This window comes from Trematomus bernacchii, unplaced genomic scaffold (genome assembly GCF_902827165.1).
Source record: "Trematomus bernacchii unplaced genomic scaffold, fTreBer1.1, whole genome shotgun sequence".
NCBI lineage: Eukaryota > Metazoa > Chordata > Actinopteri > Perciformes > Nototheniidae > Trematomus > Trematomus bernacchii.
Genome location: NW_022987714.1, coordinates 17110539 through 17137078, shown reverse-complemented (window position 1 = coordinate 17137078; position 26540 = coordinate 17110539). Strand labels below are relative to the sequence as shown.

Genomic DNA, 26540 nt, shown 5'->3' with positions numbered 1-26540 from the left:
CTACTAAACGTGTATGTCATGTATTTGCCAGCTAAAAACACAAACAAAAAAGTTGAAAAAACATTACTCTCAACACTATGTTTCCACAGTAATACACTGACAACTGTTACTATGTCTGTATGAAGAAGATGAAGGTAGAACATCACAGTAAGTGTTATACTTACTTAAAATCCACTAAAATATTGAGTTATTTCTGTGTAGACTTAAATGGTTGAAGTGCATGTATGGCATAGAAGCTCTACAAGTTCCGAATGGTAATTACTACAAGAATCAATTTGATATTAAAGGATATGTGCAATACACAAAGTTAAATCTGGTTGTTACCGATGTGAGCTACTTTAACCAAATTACATACACCTACCAGAAAAAACGGAATACTTAACATAAGTCTCTTTTTTTGTCATTTTTTTTATTTCACAACTGATGGACTATCTCTCATTGATTCTATTATATTTGTTTTGTATTACCCTTACACACCCATAAATGAAACAAAGAAGCTTAATCACAGAAACACTTGTTATATTCAAGACAAACACTTATCAACACTTTATTTATTTTGTCAATAACAAAGCAAATACACACATATACAAGCAATTGTATGCTGGAAGAATCTTTGCCCTCTCCCATAAGATCTTTTGTAAGTCTCACATATGTTAAGTCAGTTAGCTTGGGACGAAAGAAAAAGACCAAAGATGGTAATAACTAGCTCCTGGTGAAACTGACTGTAGAAGACTGAGAGATAAAGACTATGTGCCCGTGTCATTGTCTTCACAAAACTAAAGCACATTAACAGCAGATTCACCAAAGTACTTGTTGAATATCTCAGGGTGCGCTTGATAAAACTGTCCGAGTAGGCGCTTTTTCTCCTTGGCAGAGACCTTGGGGTCCTGGTAGATGCTGTTCAGCAGAGTCCACAGGGCCTGGTTGGTGGTCTCCTTTGTAGAGTCAGCGTGAATCCTTCTGGAGACCTGCTGACAGAACGTAAAACCTGAAGGATGGAGACGGAGAAGTGTTAACAAGGAAGGAACTTAGATTAAAAGTGCCACATTGCACTCAATTAGTAGTTTTGGCAATTTAGAGGCAATACAACGTTGCTTTTTAAGGGAAATGTGTTAGCAGGCAAATGCCGACTTGCAACTCCAGCAGGTATGTAGCATCAATTGCATTGTCTGGCCAACTGTCAAATGCATGTCTATATTCAGTTTTCTTTAAACTCTGTTTTGGTCTCCTCCATCTCTGTACTTTGTAAAGCATTATACCTTATTTGAGATTGATAAGAGCAGAAAGAGTGAACCAAAACAAATAAAGGTTATGGAGTGTAAAACCCAAAAAATGAGCTGTACAACACTCTGCAGGTCTGCTGGGAAACTCACATTTATCAGAAAGTTGTCTAAATCTATGACTCTTTAACAAGTATGAGTTAGTGTTACACTACATTTCACCATTTACTGTCAATAATCCCCACTTCTGTTCAGTGAGTCCCTATAAGAATGTTGAACATTTCTTTAGTTTTTACTAAAATAGTAACAGTGAATTTTGGAAGTGGACACTTTTCCTTACAGTTAGCTGCTGCAGGGAATATTTCCTTCAAGGTTTAATGGTTGTAAAATAGAAATACGTCAAAGTGCAATATGCAAATGTCTGTGATTTTTTAAATTATTTGTAATAAACAATTTAACCTAATAATAAAAATACATGTTATTTATCAAGCGCTGTATCAAGTGCTCAAATACGCTTTACAGCGGTAAGAAAAAATAAGATAAGATAAGTCTTATTAAAATCGAGCAATAAAACCACATTTGTGACAAGGACATGTCATCAATCACATGTTAAAAGCCAGTCTAAAAAGGTGAGTTTTGGTCAGTCCACTGAAGGTGGGGACGTCAGTACAGTCTAATTTGTCGTGGGAGTGAGTTCCAGAGGGTGGGGGCAGCGGTGGAGAGTACTCAGTCACCCCAGGTCCGGTGCTTGAGGAAACAGAACCGGACCTGGGGTGACAGGTGCTTGAGGAAACAGTGACGGACTGTATCTTTTTGTGTTCGATTGCCGTTGGATTGACCCTCATGAACAGCCTTACTGGTCACATCGGGCTGCTCCCCCTGTACGAGGCCGGCCAGCTTCTCACTCACTACATTGTGCAGAGCCCCTGGTATCTGGAGAGAGGAGAGGAAAACTTAACGTCAACTTATATAATGGCAGAGATTGGTTTGTCGATTAAATAACACTTCAAAAAGTATTTTCTTGAACTTGAGTTGTAGAAGTATTTTCAATTCCCACTTATCCTATTCAGTGAATGTCTGAGACGGTAATTTCTTGCAACTCAAAATGACAACACAATATATATGAGGTCAAGCTATCACAACATATGCTATTTAAATCGACTCTTTTTTTAGGAATGCTTGTTATATAGCTTTAACTGAAATCTCAAAACTGAATTATATTATGATGCCTTTCAGTTTTGAGAATGCTATCTCAAATGGTTAACATGGTAACAATTATACCTGCTTTATTAGCATGATAGAATTGTCATTGTGAGCATGTTAGTCTGTCTGTCAGCCTTCCATCTGTGCACAGACTTATCTCGTGCCCTCATTGGTCATGTGCGCGTTCGTGTGTGTTGGAGGAGGGGCTCTGTAAGGAAGTGGCAGATTTTCTCCGGTTGTGTATTTTCAAATTCTAGCGATCTCGAGCCGGTTTCTCAAACTTTCATGCTACCTTTAAGTGACCAAAATCACTTCATTTTTCACTCATTCACTACTCTTTCTAAAAACTGTATTACTGTTCTGTTGAAGTGAGCAGTAAATTAGATTTATGAAATATATGATTCATAGTAAATGTGTGTATCGACAGGCTTGGAGTCACACAAATGTATTTTTTGAAACAAAATGTGTTCCATTGTTGAATTATCAACTAAAAGTACTGTTAAACACTATTTCTTTTATTTAGTTGGGGGATTTTTTCAAGTGCATTACATAGTGCATATTCACCCTCATATACAGTATAAAAGGAACCCATTGCCTAAACAGAGGAGAAATATAATATATGCAGACATTCCTTACCTTAAACATCTCCTTAATGTTGCTGAGCATGAACACCACCATCAGGTCCTCTTTGTCCTTAGATAGAACCCTGCTGTGGAGCATCGCCCTGAAGAAAGACCTCTTCACCGCTTGTCTGTTCTCCATCTTGACAATCAACCGCACATCTTTAATGTCAAATAAAGCTAGGTATGCACTGGCAATTGACAATTATCGAGACATGTTGAATTTTGTTTTGAAAGTCTTAAAAATGATATCAGTACGGTTCATCATAAAGCAAAAAATCGTCTGTGCAACACGTGTGCTAAAAACTTCCCAAAATAAAAAAGGTATGGACTCACAGGTGGCCATAAGGACGTGGACTTGTCTATTATGCCATTAGAATGGGAGATAAGCTCGCTTTGTTTAACTGAATAGATCATAGGGGAATTGGAAAAAAAAAACTAATTGGGATAATTTCGACTGAAACTATGGTCACGATATGGGAGGGATATACAGTTGAATTCTTACAGTACAATTTCCATAATTTCTCTCATCAATAATAAATAATTAAAATCATCATGTTTCCTTTTAGAGGAACTGTATCAAACAAATGTGTTTTTTTAAGTCTGTAAAACACGTTTTTTGTCGGCCGAGATATATCTGCAGCTCCGCAGTACTTGATTCAAATTGTTAACAGATATTTAGCATTTAATGAACATTGTGGTGCGGTTTGAATAATGCACTAGTACAGCGGTTCTCAAACTGTGGTTTGCGGACCGAGGGTACTGCAGGTGGTCCGTGGAAAAAAAGCTAAATAAAATCCACTTTTTATTATCAAGGATTTTCGGGGACCACCTCATATGTGACTTGCTCTATCAAAATCAGTCGCATTGACCCCTGAAGACACATTTTGAGTTGGGAAGAGGAGATTCCCAGCTTTCTAATGATATCAGGATTGTTTTTGTACTCCAAATATCAAGCAAAATATGCAGAGTCGCCGTAAGGGGGTGAAAAGTTAGGACGATTCTAAGGGCCCAAACAATTTTAGAACGTTAAGAAAAAAATGTTTAAGTAACCTTTCATCATTCATCAATAATTAACATTAATAGAACGTTATATTGATAATGTACTCACTAAATGTATGATTCATTTAACTTTTCTTCCAAAAGTTAATTATCCAAAGCCTCTGTACTATTTACATGTAATGGTTTGGTCCTGCCTCCAAACGCGGTGCGGCACCGGCACTTACTAGCAGAGAGTGAGAGCATGTGAGGAGCAGGGATGCTAGTACTTACGTGTGTACCATGTCTCAACGACTAACAAAGTCAGGCTTTCAAAAAAGAAAAGAAAGGAGAGAAAGACAAGAGAGGGACTAAAGGGCGACAGTACGTCACCCAGTTTTTCAAAAGAAAAGGTGGGTGTGGTCCATGAGCATACTTGCCAACCTTGAGACCTCAGAAATCGGGAGCATTTCAAAACCACTGCGCGGGGGGGGGGGGGGGGGGGGGGGGTCTTTTCATGCGGCCCAAAATCCCTGGCGGCGCCCCTGCCTATGATTACTGTAGCCCAGTGGTTCTGAAACTTTTTCTGTCAGGCCCCCCCTTTGGAGAAAAAAAAAAGTCGGGCCACCCCAACACAAGTCAGGCTCAGTGGCGGCGCCAGAGATTTATTTTGGGGGTGCTGTGGGGTAGCTTGACGTTTCATAGAGGGTGCTCAAACATTTAGGGTTTCCCATTAATGTACCGGTCGCTACAGTGGAATTTTCTACTGCAACATTCCCCACGCATATACACAATGTACCCGCGACTGTTACAATGAAGGCTCGATAATCAGCTCACCGCATATAGGTGTAAGCAGGGGTAAAGTGCTATTTTTATAGGTGGTGTGTGGACCTCACATGGGGGGTCCGGAGGCAAGCTCCCCCGGAAAGATTTATTTTTAAATATTGAAGTTAAATGCATCAATCTGGTGCACTTTGAGAGCAAAATGAAGAGATCTATGGATACATCTCCCAACACCCATATGAAACAGAACTGTAAACAGATTTACTTTTTCTTTATGGATATTTTACAAATCACCCTTTTAAACTTTATTCTTGTTTTACTGTCATATAGTATTTCATACCTGTTTTTCATTTATTCTCTTATTTTTTTTATAACTATAATGATCATATAAACGTGTGCCTCGGAAATAATTGTTTACATTAATGGTGACCAAAACATTTGAGACCCACTGAGATAACACTCAGAGTCCTTTAGTTCACTGAGTCTCTCAGTCTGACAGGAGAGGACTCTCCTCCACTTTGTTGTTGAAAAAACTCCTTATATACGTTAGCGTAGCTCGCTAGCACCAGAAGCTAACAACAACGATCTCCGGTAACGGTGCGCTCTCTCTCGCTCGCTCGCGCACACAAAATGGCTCGTTCCACACACACACAGAGCTGAGCTTTAATGAAACACAGAGACCCAGATGTAATAGTACTGAACTGTATCATATTATTTTCGAATCAATAATTTTTCAAATTATGATTATTTTTTATTTTATTTTTTAATAACCATTTTTCCTCCTGGTCTCTTGCGCCCTCCCTGGCATGCCTCTGCGCCCCCCAGGGGAGGCGCGCCCCCCACTTTGAGAACCACTGCTATAGTCTTACATTCATAATGTCAGCGGGAGGGAGGGGGAGCGGCGCTGCGGAAGAGCAGAGCAGAGTGCGAGTGAGAGGTGCCGGTCATCTACCCTACAAGCTTCAAAAATGTATTTATCGTGTGATTTTGGAAATAAAAGTTTCATATTCTGAAAGCCAAGACTTTGTTTATTTAAAATCTAACTAAAGACCCGAACCCCGAAAAACTTTTTTTTACGCAAATCCTTTGATATTGTAAACGTTGTGTTATGCGTCTCTTTCCTGCAATATCGGATGTTGAAAGAGCTGGAGCTGCAGTTCATGTTCGCTGATGCAGCTGTTGAGTTCTATGATTGTATGCTACAGATTTGAATATATGGTCAAGGAGGACCAAAAGAAAGAAAGAAGTTGTCCGCCGTCCTCTTTGAGAAACATACACAACGCAGACAGACACCGGTCACACGTGTGATAACAGTATCAGATAGGCTTCAATTTACTTTTGATTGTCTATAATTAACTATAAAAAAATATCGGCTTTTTAACACTACGTTTATATATGTACTTATTTTTACGGTTTGCATATGAGGTGGTCCGCGAAAATCCTTGATAATAAATAGTGGTCCGCATAAACAAAACGTTTGAGAACCCCTGCACTAGTAGATATCTATAACATTATGATCAATTGTTCAGCCCTAATATTGTTAACGATTGGGGAAATTGTTTGTTGCTCTACTTCAAACGACAACCAAAATATGTGACATAACCTGTACAATGCGCAGAAATTGACAACAGGAAGCTGAAATTTGGTCTGATTCTAAAATTAGTTGTGCGGCTAAAAGAAATCTGGTCACAAACCGACCCATATTGAACAGCTTCACAGAAAAACAAAACAGAAAAGGTGTATAGATTTGAAAACAAACCCTCATTTTAAAAACTGCCACCTACTTCACTTAAGTGGAGAAGCTGTACTATGGGGATGATTTTCTATTTGGAGAAAAATATTAATGCACATTTTAAAAATGCATTATCCAACATAACATTCAGTGCCTTCTTCTCACCTCCTTGTCCAGTTTTATCCCCTGCGGGTCAGCTGCCAGGGCCATAAATGTGAGCACCTTGCGCAGCTGGTCTCTGCAGCCGGGGGGCAGCAGCTTCAGACACAGCTGCAGAGCCTCCAGAGCCATGTTCAGTTTAGCATTCACTGGGAGGCAAGAGACACAAAATGTAAGAGATGTAAGATTATGAACATTTAAAGGTCTCCTATCATGCTATTTTTAGGCATATATTATGAGTCTCAGATATATACAAATATATAAAAACATGTCTATGATATGTTTTGCTCAAAATACCAAACAGATCATGCATTTTAGACATCCCTCATATCCCTCTGTTTCAGCCCTGTTAGAGAAACACTGATTTTGGGTCCTTAGCTTTAAAAAAGAAAAAGAAAAAAAGGAGGGGGAGCTAATGTCTGCTCAGAATTCTACCGGCAGATGCAGTTAAATTCTACCGTGATTAAACACCATATCATGTTCCAAACCACATCAAGGATTATTTCTGAAACAGTATGGAGCTCAAATGCTTTTTCTCTTGCGGGTTTACCACAAGGTGAGTACCTTTTTATATCCTGCTTTTTTACACATACTCTCTCCAGTACAGGTTAGCTCTGAGTATTAGCGATGATTGCTAATGTAAACAAAGACCATATTACGTCCAAAACAGTCGGGCATTGTTTCCGATAGCAACTCTCTGATAGGGCCGTGGGCGTAAAGCCAGCCCACATTTCCGATATTACGTCATATCGGACGCAAATCTGGATCCGCTCCGTTTTACCCCCGTTTTTAGAGATTTGGGTACGGAGGAAAGAGAGAGGGTTCTGTTTTCTGACACTTTGTGAGTTCCCTGACACACCGGGGACACATATTTATGTATAAAATACATCTAAAAGTGCATTTTGCATGATGGGTCCCCTTTAAGATAAGTTGGGTAAGGGCCTGTGTCCACATTACGCCTTTTTCTGGGATTCTGAGTCAGTTCTTACCCAGTAGGTCGGTGATGGCTGTGTAGATGTCAGTCATGTGTGGGGGCATCAGGGGGGGTCTGTCTGTGTGGCTGTAGTGTTTCACCAGGGTCCCGTACAGCAGCAGCTTACACTGAGCCACACCGCTCAGGGAGAGGCGAGGCTGCTCATCACTGCTGCTGCCTGGGGAGGAAACACAGAGACTCAGACAATGCACTGGAGACAGAATACACACATTGACATGTATAGTGTTAACAGAAGCAGTGACGTGCTTTCAACACAAACCTGAAGCACAGTATTAAAACATGAGAACAACTTCTCTAAGAGGCCCTGTTGTGCTTTTTGGGTGACAGATTTTTGCACATATAAATGGTCTGCAAAGGCTAAAATCCCAAAGTTCTCTCCAGAAATGCATTTTCCTGGCGCTCCAACACATTGTACATGATATATTTGAGAAACCAGATACTTGCTTTGCTATTGTAGTATAGAGTGGTGCAGTGATAACAAACAATGGAATTTCTGCATTGGATTTTGGAATATTGCAGAAGATCAGTATTTACTGACATATTTTATGTCATAGAACCAAACATAAACTTATTTTCAGCTTGTGTTAACCATGGACCTTTTTTAAGGCATGAATCGGAAGTGGTAAAATGCAAACTGATTTCAGGTTTAAGACTAATTCCTACACCACTCTTTACTGATTCTCATCCAAGCCCTTGCCTCCACCGTGTTCACTGCTGTCCTGATGTTGAGGCTCGCAGAGAGGCAGCTCCCGGCTCAGCTCCACCACCGGCTGATCAGGGAGGAAGTCCAGACAGTCCAGAGCTGCACCGAGCCACTCGTCCTCCCTGAGGTCAGGAGGAGCACAGCACAATCAGCAGATATTTAGAACTCAATTAATGTAAGCGCAATATTTGGGAAAGGCTAAATATGTAAAAATATAATTCTGAATGAAGTATTGTGGTGCTAAAGAACGGTATTCTACAGACTTAAAAAAAATCCTAAAACATATATACAATGGTAATGCGAACAATGTGTCATAAATGATCGTTGCCTCTAATATTGCGAATCATATCGCAATTGTCTCATCAGTCAAAATAATTGCAATAAGTCAATTTGTGCAGACCTAATTTTTACAAATAAGAGCCCTACATTTAAAATCTTGCTTATGTAAAAGCACAAAATGTATTTTTATCAAAAATATATTTTAAGTAGCAAATGTTAAACCGTTCAGTAAGTATAATACACTACCTAAAATCTTAGTATACTTGGGTATATGTAGTCAGTTAAACTACTACGCCCCTTTATGGTTTTATACACTATATTTAAAGGCAATTAGAATTCAAGATTGACACCATCTTGTATTGTTCTGAATCTTTAAAAAACAAATGGAATGGAGTCTTAATGTTAATCTAATACATCTGATAACAATAAAATTTGCCTATATAGAAACCAATTGAGGAGGTCGTTACAGAGGAATGGATCATTTAAAAATGCAAACACATCTGTCACAAGCTGCTGTAGTATTGCGCACTATTTAGAGCTAATAGGTTTTAAGCAGCAAGATATTTGGAGCGTACTGAGAGTCCCTGAAGGCCCTGAGGATCTGCCGGTCCAGGTGGTTGCTGCTGTAGATCAGGTTGGGGTTACTGCAAGGCAGCAGGTTGGATGGAGAGGGGGGGGGCGGGGTTCTGGCACCACTGTAGCACCCCCTCCAGCAGGGGGAGCTCCACCAGGTTTAACAGCCTGAGCAGAGTCTGCTCCTGCCAGATCTCGTCCACCACTGGGGAGAGGAAGAGACACAAAAAAAGACAATTAAAATATACCTTTTAGAGTTTAATGACTCCTTTTTGCACCAGTCTCCATTAAATATGGAACTTAATTACAGAACATATGGACATTAAAATATTGTCTAGAGTGATTGTTATGTTAAATGAGCAGGATGATATACTCAAATGTTGAAATGAATGTCTTACATGACTGTGGTAGAGCGGTGTCATTGTGCAGTCTGCAGGGAGTCAGGCTGTCCATCTGAGGGCCCAGAGACAGGCTGCCAGCAGCAGGAGAGAGGTGCTGCTCTGCCTGGAGGAACGTCTGGGTGCATTTGACAGGTGTTGAAAACTGAACATGCAGACCAGAGGGACATGTCTGCTCCTCTTGCCTGGAATGCAAAACAGAGCCATTTCATTTTATAATATTAAATAAATAAATATGCAAATGAAATGAATCCTCAAATAATATGTCAACGAGACAATATTGATCAAATAACAAACACTAACCAAATAAATAGTTGACTATTATTTCATGTACCCACATTTTCTTTTCAGGGTGATTTTTTTTCATAATTCCAGATTCATTTATTTCAAGGAACTTTTAAATACACATTGATTTGATTATATATATTTTTTTTTTTTTCATTTCCCCCAAAAAATATTTAGGGGACCTAAGTCCAGATGTATTACTTCCAAGGGGCTTGCATTTCATAAATCCACATTTATTTATTTAGAACAGGGGAGTTTTATTTTATAATTCTAAATGTATTTATTTCAGGGGACTTGCATTTCATAAATCCATATTTATTTATTTTAGAGACTTATCTCAAAATTCCACATTTATGTATTTCGGTGAATTTTCTAATGCCTAAATCAGGATTAATTCACAACTGCTTTTAATTATTTAATAGACAGGCTAGACAGGTTTGTAATGTTTGCTATGAAAATAAAATGATTTAGTACCTGTCTGTAGGAGCACTGCAGAACAGTCTTTGGATCCCCTTCACAAGCACTCCTTTTTCCAACTCATCCACCGAAGGAGAACACAGAACTACAAACCTGTGTGTAGAATGGCAGCATGTCAACACATTCACAAAAACCTGAATATAAACATTGTGACTGCCAGAAAAATATGTTTTGTGTGTTTGTTTGTTTGTTTATTACCTGTAAAGCGCACTCTTGCTGTCCTGAAACACATCCTGCTTCTTGTCTTTGCCAAACACTTTGGTACCCACTGCCTCAAACACATTACAGTCCAACAGAGCCTGGCACACACACACCACTTTGTCCCGTGTAACATCAGCACCTGAAATTAACCAAGCAGAAAGGGGAAATGCATGATTTTGGTCTATCAATAAATAGAAAATGGTCTCAAGTCAAATTAAAACCCTCAAAAGAAAATTCACCCAATGAGTTAATGTAGAATGGAATAGACACATTTAAAATCCACAAACACAGACCCTCAAAGGCTTTCCCACAGCTGATGTGTTCTGTCAGCACATCCACAGCCTCTGAGCCCAGGAAGCAGTCGCTGTGAGACTTGAGGTGGACTCGTCGACGCTTCACTGTCACAGAGGACCTGAGGTGGGAGAGGAGGCTGCTCCACATGGAGGACGACTGTACCGGTTTACTGGCCACACCAGGAGCTAGGAGGAAGGCACAGAGACAGTCAAAGCAGTGGATTTTTACAGATTACACTGTGTAAAATTGGTGGGGACAAAGGGGGTCCAAGATTTAAAATGTTTATTTGACATACACCACCAGTCAAAAGTTTGGACAAAAAGTGTTTTATTTATTTTAAAATGTTCTACATTGTAGATTTATACTTAAGACATTACAACTATAAAAGAACACATATGGAATTATCTAGTAAACAAAAAAGTGTTAAAAAAATCCAGAATAGGATTTATATGTTGCTGGCTCCTGCAGAATGCTGTGGTAGCCATGCTGGTTATCTGTGCCTTGAATTCTGAATTATTCACCAACAGTGTCACCAGCAAAGCCCCCCCCCCCCCACACCATCTCACTTCCTCCTCCATGCTTCACGGTGGGAACCACACATGCAGAAACCATCCGCTCACCTTCTCTGCGTCTCACAAAGTCACGGAGGTTGAAAACAAATTCATTTTCCGGATCGACTGGCCTTCATTTCTTAAAGTGATGATGGACGGTCGTTTCTCTTTACTGAGTTGAGTGGTTCTTGCCATAATATGGATTACAACAGTAGTCAAATAGGGCTTTCCACTGTGCACTAACCCTACCTCAACACAACTGATGGTCTCAAACACATTAAGAAGGCAAGTGATTCCACAAAGGCACACGTGTTGATTGAAAACCATTCCAGGTGACGACCTCATGAAGCTGACTGAAAGAAGCCAAGAGTGTGCAAAGCTGTTATCGAGGCAAAACAGGGCTACTTTGAAGAATCTCAAATAAAAATCATATTCTGGATTTTTTAACACTTTTTTGTTAACTAGATCATTCCAAATGTGTTCTTTCATCGTTTTGATGTCTTCAGTATTAATATGAAAAGTAGTAAAACACTTAAACAAAAAACATGAATGAGAAGGTGTGTCCAAACTTTTGACTGGTGCTGTATACAATTTTAAGAAGTGTTATTGGTGGATTGGAATGAGGACAGAGTAGATAATTACACGATCAGCGCAAGCATCATTTTTGGTGGAGGATTCTTTATGACGATACATATTCATTAAGTCAATAGTAACATTGCATTTTATGTTTCCTTACTGTGCAATAAACCTTTATGCAAGTGTTTTGATTTTTTTACAAATTATACTTTGAAAAAGTAAGTCAACCATATTAAAAGTGGTGGGGACCCCAGTGTAAATTACACTTAACAGATAAACAAGGTTACACGACCATTTGTGAGATCAAAAGCATGGAGAAGAGGACAGGCTAGTGGAGGAATGCAAAGACAGACATTCTAACTAACCAAAGTCAGCAGGGTAAGGGTTGTTTGTTAATAGGTGGGGATTACAATTTTAGGGAAGATTTAGTGTGTTTTGTTTAGTGTATCCTAGTTGCCTTTGATAATAATCAGGCGCATGAAGAGCAGGCCTCCATTCGCTGCATAAGTCCCAACACGTCGTTGAAATGCGTTTGATTTACTCACCTTGAGGACGCACACACAACTTGTCTGCCAGGTTTAACGCGGCGGCTCTTTCTTTAATTGAAGACATGTCTGCCAGACGATGGAACAGCAGTGGGAAACGCACTTCCTACTTTGATAACAGGTGTGTAGACCACCAGGTGAAACAGAGCACGTCCATCGCAGAGGCGACTTCAGTAACGGTGTATTTATAATACATATCGCTAGATGGCGCCAATGACTAAATCACAGTGGCCTCTCTCACACAGGACTTGCTGCCTGATCGTTTAATTCCAGGTTTGTTTTATAGCCTATACGGCTACGGTCTATTTATACATATTGCTATGTCCACTGTGTTGACTTGTCTTCAAATACATGTTTTAAAAAAGTCTCAAAAAACGATTGAATGGAAAATGGGAATAGGAATTCAAAACAGTTCTGACTCAGTCAGTAGCCTAATGCCGATGCTGCCTCAATTGATTGAGTATCACGTATAGGTTTTTATTGTCCCTTGAATTATTAAATCCAACAAATACGTATATTTTGATAAGTAAATTAGCAATGTCATAGATGTGTTTTTAGTCAGATATTGTAAATAAAGTTTTTCACACATTGTTTCGCCTCGAGGCTGCTGGTGTCACTTTAGGGCTGTGAGCCGGTGTGCGAACATGGTAAAATATATCGTTTAAATGACCAACAGCGAAAAGAAACTTGGCAAATAAAACACTTAGTAACCTATGACAACAATTATCGTTGCCGTACATTTGAAGAGCACTGCATTCATGAAAACTGCCCTTTTCCCACATTTTTTTTTATAAACAATTTTAAATCAGTTAAAAATAATTTTTTTAAAGATGTAGATATTCAAATTTTTCCTAACATGTTTGTCATTATTTAAAAAAATATTTTTGAACAACACTTCTGCTAAAGCTGTGCCTCAAAGGCAGTTTGCTCTTGGCTTCTCCTGATGATAAGGCCCGAGGGCGCTCGTCTTTGAAAACAACTCGTCTGGCCTTCCCCTTGTTTGCTAGTTTGGCTAACTATTAAAGGTAATGTAGCAACATTAACAATTCAACATTTACCAGAATATTCCGTTAAAACCATTACACATATAAACCCCTAGAGACATGAAGATATTCTTTAACAAAAATATCCTAAAATGAATTTACTTATCGTTTGGTTTATGTTAGCAACTTGCAAGCTAAGGATAGCTAATATGTTGTTGTATTTAGCTAGCACTGAGTTAGCTTTTGGTTTGGTCTAATGTTTAAGTCTGGTGGTAATTACAATAGAAAACGGCAATGTTATTTACTTTACTTAAATGTCAGCATAATTTGGTTGATATAAGTAAACATGGATAGCCTAACAATATCCTACATTTATTTGGACTTCAATATATTCGAACTAAAATAGAGGTTAGTAAACAGTTATATACCCAGTGCTGTAATGTAATTGAGAACATTTACTCAAAAACTGTACTTAAGTAAAACATTAAGGTGCTAATACTTGTTTACTTTTAGTTGAGTACATTTGTTATGCTGAACTTTCACTTGTAACTGAGTATTTGTACACTGTAGTATTGCTACCTTTGTTTAAGTAAATAATCTGAGTACTTCTTCCACCTCTGAATATACCTAATTTTAATGGAAAAGTAAGCATTTATTATAAGCTTGCTCATTTGCCTGTATTTGCAATATATTCAGCGAATGGAGTGTTTACTTTATAAAATAATTGTCAATAACCTTCTGTGGTTAAGACTCCAGTGGGCCTTCTTCTTACTAGACATGTTAACTGTCTTAGTGGGAAAGCACAGGTGTATTAACCTAATAACATAAAGATTCAATTGTTCCATAAGTAAGCCTTGACTATGGTACACTGAGCTAGCAAAAGGACCCTAAAACTATAGCAGCTAAATGAAATTCAGCCATCATTTGTTTTGTGTGTCACTGGGGCTTTCTCTACTGTGACATGATAAAATCTCCCACCTCCTGTTTTATTACACTTTTACACCAGTATTGAAGTACTTTAGCTATTGTATTGCTGTTATTTGTAATGTGAATGCTTGTATTACACTCTCAGGGCTTTTGTTTCTTCTCTTTAGGGCATTACAGAACAGTAACTAACATCACTCAACCCAAAGGTAATACAGACATTATGTTGCTTGATAGAAATATTCCCATTTAATGGCTTGCAGTTCTTTTAATTTGTCTTTTCATGGCTTAGATATGGTGGTTAATACCTGCTCAACTGAATCACAGCAGAAGCAAATAAAGACAATGTGGTCTACTCCCTCCCTCCCAGTCATACACATACACATTCACAGTGTGCACATAAGACACACATTCGCTTTGACACACTAACACACGTTTCACGTCCCCTCCCTCCTCAGCCTGGGGTCACACTGTCATTTTATGATAGTAGCCAATTCAAGCAGGGATCATTTAATTCTCCAATGTGATTGATACCAGCTCAGGTTAAATGGGGGAAAAAAGGTCCATTCTATTAAGAGATCAGTGGCTAGTGGAGACCTCCCACTTAAATAGTCATATTTCCTCTAAGTGTGTGTTTGCGTGTATGCAGTGTGTGTGTCACTCAGTTTCTTGGTAATGTTGAGGTGACACAGACAGTTGCAGAAGACCATCTACAGGTCAAATTAAATAACCTAGATAATTTAAAAAGCATTGACAGTGCAATTTGTCCATTCAGTGTTATTGCTCTGACCCCTATTAGTGTCAATGGGCTGGTTCATTTGAACCTCGATGGCTTATCAAGGTGTTATCTTCTCACTGCAATGGAAGTGGTGTAAAACAAAGGAAGAAAAAACCCTTATGGTCATTCCAAAGCCATTAGGTTAGATTGTAGTGATTGAGAAACATTACAAGGGTTTAATGTTCTTGCCTATTATTTATAATAAAATCATTTAGCAGTAAAAATTGCATATGAGGTGGTAATTAGAAAGCGTGTGAGGGGAAAAGCAGAGTGTCACCGCTTATTAAACAGCCAATTCTATTAACCTTTTTCAACAAAATTGTTTTTTTCTTCTTGATTAACAGGCAGCAGAGGACGACTGGGACCTTGGGCTGCCTTTTAACAACTCCATGGATCTCAGTACTGACTCCGGGACACTCCCCCCCCACACCACTGTAAGTTTCTACTACTGACAGTAGAGGACAAAACAAAGAACATCCATCAGCTGATTTGTTTATTTATTTAAATATTACATTTAAACTTAAAAACCTTTGATACAAACCATTTTGTCTAGGTTTATTTCTAAAAAACAGAACATGGAATACTTACTGTATAATGATTTTTCTCTTTGTTTTAAAAAACACACTCTTTTTTTGTATTGTATGCAGGAAGAAATTACTTACGAGTCTTACAGCCTCGGCATGTAGTCTGGTTTTGTATTCTAATATTGCCAAACTAAGTGCTAATTAAGTATTTGAATTGCTAAATTAAAAGCATACATTTTCTTCTGTGTAGGTAAGAGGACCGATGTTGGGGCAGGAACTGTCCCTGTCTAATGCTCGCTGTCAAACAGAAAGTGGAGGCACCATCTCACTACATTTGTTGGAGTTTAAAACCCATCTACTTGAAGCTGTGGAGGAGCTGCATATTCGAAGGGTAAAGTATCAATTACTGTCAGTGTGTGTCTTTTTAGATGTATGCAGTATTGTATCTCCAACAGTACATTTCAAGAACTATTATTTTGAAGACACAATAAAAAACAATACCTGTAAAAAAAAAGTTTAGCGATACTTGTCAATCAAATTAACATTTACTTTTAATAGAAATTGAATAAGCTTTGAATTGTTTGAGATGCTATTTTTAAAAGCTTTATACATATATATATTTAAAATATCAACAATCAACCTCAACAAAACGGAAACAGACAAATAGCAGTAACATACAGCAGTGGCTAATGAGGTATCTACTATCCTATGCTTTTACATTACCATTAACAAGAAATTCAAGCCTGGAAACCAATTTAAATACATTTTGGCTTCAAGCGCCACTGAGCAAATTTCCTAGGAATAAACAGGACCCCACCTCCAACACTGTATCCAATTATTTGTATACATCCATGCTTTAATTATTCAGCCTGAGTACAGTTAAAGTGTAGAGAAGTGTCAAAATAGTTGTTTTGTTTTCAGCATTGCATACTTCCTTTGCATCACAGCACTATTTACTGAGTAGAACTAAAGCTGGCTACACACCAACCCAATTTTGGGAGTCAGAGGCCGTCAGAGGCAGTCGGGCATTCGCGGCGCCCTACTCAGGTTGGTGTGTCCCGCACCGTCGTCTCTTTACGGCACCTTTTCACACCTCCCGCGGCCGATTCAACATGTTGAATCGGCCGCGGGAGGTCAGAGAAAGTCGGCCCAAGCAATCACTCTGATTGGCTGTTTACACTACCGCTGCCTGCTGGTAAGGACAGTTATTGCCACTCGTCGACTGAAGTATTTGCGGTGTGTTCGTAGGCGGGCGGCGTAGCGGGCAACATAGCCGACCCAGGCGACGTAGCTGACGTAAAAGTCGGGACGCCTTTGGCACGCGTTCTTTGGTCTCAGGTGGGTGTGTAGCAGCCTTAAGACACTAATGGCTGTCTGGCTGAGGAGGAGGGGGGGGGGGGGGGGGGTGGTGGTGGTGTTACAGTTTCCTGGAGGAAGCCATCTGCCCCTTATTGGCCGTAATAGCCAGCTAGATCTGACGCACTGTGTGTTGAGATAGGGGTCAAATAAGCCATTTGACTCCTGACCAATAAGTAGCAAGAACATTTGTTTGTAAAAATAACTAAAATAAATAATAATGCTTCCTACCCTCCAGCAAGTGCTTTCAACCTAACAACACAGTGCGAGTGTGCTTAAAGGTTAAGCCAGCCAAATGGGATGTTAGTCGTTTGTTCCCATTTAGTTTTTATTGTTATAGTCATGTCAACTGGGACACGAGCGTAACATGTTATATCAGTGTTCCTCCTCGGGCAATGCTGCTACCAAGTACTTTGTATCTGTAGCGTTCATGGGGTGGAGAGGTTGAGAAGGATGCAATGATGGTGCCGGACATTCCTGAGCAGGTCAAATTCCAATGGGTTTGTTTTCTTTTTTGAATACAAGACAACCCACTGCTTTTGTTTCTAAGAATGTGTTTACTGGTAGACTTAACCCCAAATGGCAAAGCACTTGGATGTTGCCTATACATATGACTTTTATAGAATAAATTCTAATTATTCAAAGTGAGATATGAATTAAGACATATTCTAACAGAAGGAATTTAATCAAATCGGAACATTTTATGACACTGAAAAAAAGCTTTGAAAGGTTTAAAATGAGAGATTTAAAATTTGAAACTAATAAAGATTTTTTTGTGGGCTGAGAACCTATTTACATCTGTCTTATTTACACAAGACAGAAATTGTGACAGATCACAATAACATGCATAATGGAAGGACTTTATCAATAAAATATCACACTATGTTTGTTAAAAGAGGCCCCATTATGCTCCTTCCTGTGGTATAAAGGTTTGTGTGCATGTAAACGGTCTGAAAAGGCTAGTTTTTCCCTCCAGAGGTAAGTTCCCTTCTGAGGGAGTTTCTCTCCCACACTCCCCCCCCCCCCCCCCCCTGCCTGAAACGCCTCCATTGGACTCCTTTGTTTTCTTCTGTAACATAGTGACATCACTATGTAACACTCACGCTTCTACTGGCTAGCGCTCCAACACATTGTACGTGATAGTCTAAGGGGCGGGACATTTCTAAGTAATTTGACCAATCACAACAGAGCCGACCAGCTAACCAATCAGAGCAGACTGGGCTCTGGTTTCAGACAGAGGGTGAAAAGAGGTGCTGCAGCACAGGCAGTAAGAGAAAAACAAAGAGCTTTTTGAACATTAAAGCATGGAGACATGTCACAGCAAAATACAAATATGAACCTGAACATTTGCTTAATAGGGCCCCTATCGGCTCTTTTATATTTTGAAACTGAAAAAAAAAAGCATTGAAAGGTTTAAAATTGGGGTTTAGCTCTAACCCTAATGAAACACTTAAGGATAACTTTGTATAAGTTATCCAACTAGAGTAACTAGACTATTAAATACACAATTTCTATGCCCAGATACTTGTTTTTTTCTTTTTTAATGCCTAGTAAAAAGCATCCATTCAGAACAGCAGTAAAACAGTAAAGGGATCAAATCTATGGCAAATATATGACGTTAACAATCATGCATTTTCAAATAATTAGTTAAATCAAATATTATAAGTAACTTTTTATCTAAATATAAATCAGAAGTGCCCTTGGTTGATCTGCAGTTGCCTATTTAGATTGACCTCTGCTTAATAAAGCTTTCTAGTGTTTTCTTCAACACGTATAGACACAGTGAGGATTCCTCAGTGGAAAAATAACAGCTTTATCTCCTGTGCACTCCTTTTTTTTTTAAAGTGCTGGTAGCATAGTTTAATTGGAACTTATAAAATAAACTCAGCGAGTTAACCAGCTCCCACATGCACATAAAACAGTCCTGTGGATATAGAGAGCAATTGACTTTTACCTGCCTTCTCCCAGAGAAGAGGGAGGATAGGGATGGCTTTCCACAAATATCGCCTCCCCTCTAATGTTCCTTTTTCACCATGTGCTTCAATAAAAGATACGGAGGAATGATTCAGGGGAACTTAATGCAGTTTGCAGTTCTGGCTCAACTCCAGAGAGTTATCCGATTTCAGTCTGTACCATGCCTGCTTAGAAGGTATTTCTCCCATCTCAATTTTAAATGACAAATCTTATATTTGTTCAACAGTGGGTACAATTTATAATCTCACAACAAAGGGGACTGTGCAGATCAAAAGGCAAATTGCATTAGTAGACTATCATATTAAATAAAGAGGCAAACACATCAAATAAGTACACATCCATGGAAACAAAACTAAGTAGCAGCATTATATAAAGTAAGAAAATATATAATAATATAGTAATTCCTGCGCCCATTTTTGCCATGAATCACAAGACGGTAAGCAGCCATCACTACCTTGATGTAATGGCATACCAAATCTATGACAAATGGCAACTGCACTCGTGCGCTTTACGTGTGGTGAAGACGGAGGAAAGGCATTTTGACGAACCATGCTCCAGTTTCTTAAAGTTGCACAGAAGTGGAAGAGACACGGTCACCGCTATACAGTAGGAACAGATGTCATTCACAAGCTGCATTTACATGTTACATGATTTGTTAATTGCTCACCTAGAGGTTGGGCGCAGAGCTTTGCAGTAAAAACATCTAGGTAGTTTTGTTTCTTTGGTTGCATTCCCTGCTAGCTTGCATCGCTTCATACAGCTCTTATCTGATTGGTTGCGCAACAAAATGTCAGCGGCTTTCAACCTTGAGAGCAGCACTTGCCGACAGTTTCAATACTACTGGCATCGGGCGGAATCGATTTGTCAATAGACAAAAACAACTAACCTGAGATGTATTAATAATGTAAAAACCCTTGTTTCTCTTACCAGTTTGGCATGCATTTCTCTTTTACAACACCATATGTGTTTTTGATTTATTTCCCCCTAAATACTAGTAAATAATAGTATTGTGAAACTTTAGATTAATCACGTGATTACATTTTTTTTAGTAATGATGCCTTCCCATTGTTCAGGATGCAGAGACTCGCTTCGAGGATCAGATCAGTAAACTGGTGCTGGAGAAGCAAGAGCTGGAGTGGGAGAAGGTACAGCTGGTTTTACAACTCTAATATCTGAAATTCAAAACTTACATAGGTGGACATTCTCAAAAGATCAGGCTCTTATCGAACAATTTATCCAGAATTTAAACTTTGTTCATCATCAATTACTTTGATTGGTTTTGTCTTTTCCTGTATGACAGGAATCCCTACAACGTCAGATTGAAACAGTGGCCAACCAACACACTGAGTCAATCCTCAATGTGAAGAAAAAGGTATGATTGCACTATTTGTTTACAGCTTTTATATCTACAAAGATTGTTAACAGTACTTCCTGAACAATTCCTTCTTTTATGTCCTCAAGCTTCAGGCCAAAATCAGAAACACAGTGGAGGAGAAGGTATGAAGATCTTATTCCCAAAACGTCAATGAGATATTCAGAGCATTTGATTTAGTTAATGTTTTCAGTGGAGTAGTAAATCCACTCGTCTCAGCTGCACATCTCTTCTTGGCCCGTGGGGTAGATTCTCTAGTGCTGTGCTTGGGTATTTATTGTTTTTTGACACTGACGATAATAATATAACATTTCAGGGTAAATACCAGGTCAGTGCTGAGATAAAAGACAAGGAGATTAACAACCTGAAGGACGAGCTGAAGACGCTACAGGTAATGGGATGTGAAACATACACTGCCTCTTGTCTCAGGCCCAAATCCAAACTGACCCCTACACCCTTTCCCTACTCACTTCCTCTCTGCTTGCGTGTTCTCATGGAGAGTCCAGCACATTAGGGGCCGCTCAAAACCAAGTAGTGTGGATTAGAGTTTATTAACTTTCACCCGTGAGTCTGCATCAGTCCGGTTTAACCAGCTGTCCATGGAACTAATGTGTAAATAGTTCTGTGCAAACATATAGCAAACTGCGAAATAAAATGTATTTTATTTTGTGTTCGAGTTGTGAACAACTTCAAGGTTACATTGTATTTATTTGTTTTTTTACTTAGATCATACCAGTGTCTAGTTAAACAATTGTTAATTTGACTGAACGTTTTATTTATTTTTATCAAATTTTTTTGCAAAAACCAAGCAGCTCATGGACATTAAGATTAAAGAGATGTTGGAAGAAAAACAAATTCTTAGTTTGTATTATTTTTTGTGGGAGAGATGCTGACTCTAAACTATTGTTACGGAAAGTTAAGACAGGTCCTGTTGAAAGGGTCCTCCGTCTCAAATCTTGCCGCTCTATTTACACCCTCCACCTTTTAAGAAGGAGCCTCATTCAGCTGAGAGTGAGACTACAGACGGAGCGTGTTGGGGCAAGTTTGGAATTGGGCCTCTGTCTTACCTATGCCCACCTTTCTATTTCTTATGACCCCAGGTTAGAACCCTGCCTGTGTTCCCTTCTAGTGTCACCCCCTCTTTCTTCCCAATAAGGCTAATCTGGCCCAACAAATAATAAGTAACTAAAAGAAAACTGCCAAATGTTCTCTGGTTCCAGCTTCTCTAATGTAAAGATGTCATGATTTTCAGTTTTGCATTAATGCCTTGGTTGGTTGGAGACTGGTCATTTTTCACTTATCAAAACTGACATAATAGTTAATTAAATAACAAAAATAAGTTAAATATAGGAATCAATAGTTAAAAGCTTACAATATCCGTATATAAATAATAAATACTTCCCACATAGTATATAAATACTATAGAACATGTTGACAAAGCAATCTCTCCTTAAGGTTAGCTTTTATTTATTGTTCTTTACCTTAAAATCTGAAAATAACTGATTTAAATGTAAACTGTTCAAAGACATAAGTACATAAAGAAATCCCAAACCGAGTTAATGGGTTTTAGAGCACGCTTCACTCAGTCTGGCTCCCAGAGGGGTGGTCTTCAGGCCTGACACCCAGAGGTGATCTACAGCCCCCCCCTCGCTCCGCTGCACTTTAACAGCCCGGCCGCCTCACAGAGACAATAGAGACTGTTTTTGATATTCTATCTGGGAGACACTGAGAGTGGTGTTGGGATAAAGCGGGGCCCGGTGTTAATTCCTGTGACACGGTCTGGTGGACTCCTTTAATTTAACACACATCAGCGGCGGTCGGGATTGAAGTGATTTAATTGCCATACCTTGACGATTGCTAAATTACAATTGTGAGCTCCATTGGAACATCATGGTTCAATTAATCCTTAATTAAATCTAAATAATTCATCATAACAGTGTAATTTAATCTCAATAAATCAGATGGCTTGTGAACATCCATAGTATGTACTGTAGTTATGGGTCACATATATCTTTATTGTATTTTGTTTTATCTTTTTATTGCACATTCATACTTTACACTATGTTTCTATACAGAAATGTTTTTCATATTTTATTTTATATTATTCAAAAATGGACTAACCGTCACAAATCCCAATTTCCCCCTAGATTCTTGAAATAAAACAGAAATATTTTTCTTAGTTCAGCTTTTATTAATAATTAAGAGTACATATTGAAGGTTATCATTTGGTCATTTACTGGGATTGTTCTTCTCGAACTAACCCCTTCTAACCATTTGCAAAACCGAAATTGGCCCCCTACATCACTGGCTGCATATGCAATATGAATTTTTTTCAATTCATTTTGTTTAATGAAAAAAAACAAAATCTTAATTTTAATATACTCCTTCCCATGAATCCACTTAAAAGGTGAGAACATGAACCCCATTGATGCTGGTTTATATAATCTTGGTTGTTTAAATGCTCCCGAACATCTGATAACAGCACCTCATTTAAAGGTTACAATTTCCTTTGAGACAATATTTTCTAGTCCTGTTGAATCGCGGTGTAGCTCTGTGTTAGTCTGCGGCCCATGTCCCTTTCGTGGCGAACGCAGATTCAAATTCAACCTGCGGTCCCTTTTAGTATCATCTCCTCTATCTCCCCAATAAGGCTAATCCGGCCCAAAAGAGTCTTCCAAAATTATTATATTATACATAATGATTATTTAATCAACAACAATAGGATAAATACATTAATCTAAAGTTAAAACATGCAATTTTTGTGTAGATTAATACCTGTTCCATACACAGTATATTAATATTATATAAAACAATCACAAGGTTAGTTTTTTTCAAACTAAATTTTGTAGATATTTTACCCCCCCCACCCCATAAACCCTTTAGTTCCTATTGTCGATGCTTAAAACCTGAATTTCTAATTCTTTATTGACCTTGGATTCAGCAGCTGACAAACCAGTCTCATACAGTTTAATACATTTGTGGAACCTTGATTGAATGTTTACACAAATATGGGATTGTTGGATCAATGAGCAGAATATCTTGTAGCTGATGATTTTTGGATTCTGACCAGGTTAACCCAGTGATTTTCAACCACTTTGCTGTGAGAGATCGTCAGGTGTTCCCTTGGAAATTGTCCAATTTCACTTAATCGGTCCAAACAATCTTATTTAGTTGCTGCAAATAAAATCCAACAGTACCATGGTCTAGGGCTGCTCGATTATGGCAAAAATCATAATCTCGATTATTTGGGTCAATAATTGATATCACGATTATTAAAAACAATTATCCATTTACTTTGAAAACATCAATTTATTGGAGAATTTTTTTTTGAACACTATGTTTTTAACAGTTGATTACCCTGAACTTTAAGTATAATTCAACTGAAAAACCAATAAAAAAAATATTTTATTTATAATAATAATAATAAAAAAATAATCGTTTTATTTCGATTACGTTGTTTTCGTAATCGTTGCAAGCCATAATCGTAATTGCGATTAAAATACGATTAATTGAGCAGCCCTACCATGGTCCCAAGCAAGCTGAAACGTCATCTCCAGACAAAACACCCATCACTTCAAAACAAGAACATGGGCTATTTTGTTTGCCTGCGTAAACAAACTCCCAAACTTTTATGACATAAAACAAGCGAAAGTTCTCAAAGCTAGCTACTTTGGAGCTGAACTCGTAACCAAATTGAAAGACTTGTCATTAAATTGTCATCATGTTTTAGATTCAAGATTCAAAGGTTTATTGTCATAACATAAACACAACTACATTGTAATTATATAATGTTTGAAAAACTTAGATCGTAGGTTCCTCAACAGTGCAGTTACAAGACATAAAAAAGACTTATTAGGCTTCAGTCATATAGTAACTTTTTCAGTTATTTGTGTGCTGCAGGATTTTGTTTTTTGTAAACAAATTTACCACGGCTCATAAGGTTGAAAAACTCTGGGTTAAACTACCTCAAATTCACTCAGAGTAAGCCACAATGCTCGGCTCATCTGAGATGAAATCCTTCATCTTGATTTTCTTCTTCTCTTTCGCAGTTACTGAAGTACAACTTGGAGAAGAAATCCAGTGAACTGGTAAGTACTTTTTTTGTTACTTATACAAATTGTTGATAGAGGAGGGGTGGGAGTGAGAAATATGAAAGAGGAGGATGAGGGAACGGTGCTAAGGAGGGATGGGTTCTGAGGGAAGAGCTCATCAGGAGTAACGGATAGGGAGTGTGTGACACTTTGAACTGCCAGCACAGCACAGAAGATATCTCTATTAAAATGTTTTATATCTGGGCCTCGCTCGGTTTAACCTTCTTCATATAACGGCGGAGTGAGAGGGAGGCGAAGTGAGCCGGTGTAGAGGAGGGGGCGAGAATGAGAGTGAAAGGAGTGAGGGGGGAAAGGAAAGTGAAGAAAAGAATCCGCTCAGCTTGATACACACAATCAAACTATAACGGCAGTGTGAGGAGCGATAAAGCGCTCTGAGGCATGTGCTGAGGTCATCCCACAAAAAGAGACGTGCAATAGCTGTGTTAAAGATCCCATGTCATGGCCATTTCTACTGATCATAATTCCATTGTTGAGGTATACTAGAATAGATTTACATTGTGCAATTTTCCTAACTCACATTGGTTTCTCATACAGCATCTCTGTATACTACTGTATGTGTATTCACTCTCTGTCCTAAACGGCTTGTTGGAGTTCCTGCCCCCCCCTCCCTGTGAGCCCAGTGTGCTCCGATTGGTCAGCTCGCCCACTCTGTTCTGATGAGTCCACCACCGTTACAGCGGAACATCAGTGTTTATGTGTTACAATGGTGTTTGTTAGCAACCAGAAAATGACACCAGTAATGACAAACAGATGAGAATGCTGCGTGGGGTCTGGGTGCCGTGTTGGCGGGACGTTGCGAGGCTCGCTGCTGCAAGGAGCGGACAGTGTGAGCTGGCTTACTGGTGTGGTTTCCTGGTTGCTGTGTGGGGTCGGCGAGACAGCGAGACACAGCGAAACCCAGCCCGAAACCAGGCCGAGCACACACACACACCAGCAGCCTCGCCCCGCCGTCTCAGGCTGAGAAATCCGCGGAGCTGCAGCTGAGAAAAGATTGAGTGTGTGTTAGTGAGGAATCCGCGGACTTAACGTAACGACTCTGCGGACGTAACGTAACGGATCCGTGGATTGGTCCATTTGGACCAATAGGTCCATTGGGTCGTCGTTGCGTCACTTGGTTCCCAGAAGAAAAAAATGGAAAAAGAAAAATCTCCAACGAGGTGTTCTGGGGCAGCATAGACAGGTCTTTTCTGTGTTAGAGTTGTACTCGCTACAGGGTGTACTTTGAGGGTTTGTGACTTTGCAGACCGTTTACATCAGGGGTGTCAAACTGAATTTAATCGCGGGCCACATCAGCATTATGGCTGTACTCAAAGGGCCGGTTGTAACTTTAAGACTATATAAAAATACATATATAAATATATATATAAAATAATGTATTATATTACATTATTGCCTCTGCATTGGATTATTATTGGATAGGGTAATAACTTCATAATTAACTACGTCTGAAAGCAGAAGTCTGGGGCAAATAATTGCAAATCTCTTCAGTGAGAATGTCACAAAATGATTTAAAAAGAAAAGCCAAATTCTGGAAAAAAAGTAAAATAGAAAAACAGAAGTAACATTTAAAAAAAAAAAGTCAAATTCTGAGAAAAAGGCAAATTCTAAGAAAAAAGGCATATTTAGAAGAAAAAAAAGTCTAATTTGAGATGCATTGTGGGACATGTAGTTTATGGGCAACGTGCTTCTGTAAATCATCATGTAACCGTATAATAAACATATAATATTCTTTGCAAGCTCTTGTGGGGCCACAGAAAATGAAGTCACGGGCCGGATTTGGCCCCCGGGCCTTGAGTTTGACACCCCTGGTCTACATGCAAAAAAAGCTACATAATACACAAGGGGATGGGTAATAACCGGAAAAGCATGTCATGGGACCTTTAAACCACGATCCTCTCAGTCACAAAAACAGTGACAGGAAGAGGATACTAATCTGACAAAATGTG

The 26540-nt window shown here is 38.9% G+C and overlaps 2 protein-coding genes across 2 annotated transcripts in view; one reads left to right on the top strand and one right to left on the bottom strand.

The window, feature by feature from the left end:
- Positions 1–388: 388 nt before the first annotated feature.
- LOC117491729 (DEP domain-containing protein 7-like) lies at positions 389–12744 on the bottom strand. The gene is given in 13 exon segments (XM_034141820.1): positions 389–988; positions 2078–2153; positions 3060–3185; positions 6702–6844; positions 7685–7846; positions 8387–8514; positions 9247–9341; positions 9343–9449; positions 9643–9827; positions 10402–10497; positions 10603–10744; positions 10899–11084; positions 12572–12744. Coding segments are annotated over 13 exon segments (1725 nt in total). The 5' UTR covers positions 12639–12744; the 3' UTR covers positions 389–776.
- Positions 12745–15645: 2901 nt separating this feature from the next.
- LOC117491549 (coiled-coil domain-containing protein 73-like) overlaps positions 15646–26540 on the top strand; it is a 30238-nt gene continuing 19343 nt past the window's right edge. The window contains exons 1-7 of the mRNA XM_034141595.1: positions 15646–15690; positions 16031–16171; positions 20184–20255; positions 20411–20482; positions 20572–20607; positions 20799–20873; positions 24532–24570. Of these exons, the coding sequence (XP_033997486.1) occupies positions 15646–15690; positions 16031–16171; positions 20184–20255; positions 20411–20482; positions 20572–20607; positions 20799–20873; positions 24532–24570 (480 nt within the window). The remainder of the gene's footprint in view (positions 15691–16030; positions 16172–20183; positions 20256–20410; positions 20483–20571; positions 20608–20798; positions 20874–24531; positions 24571–26540) is intronic.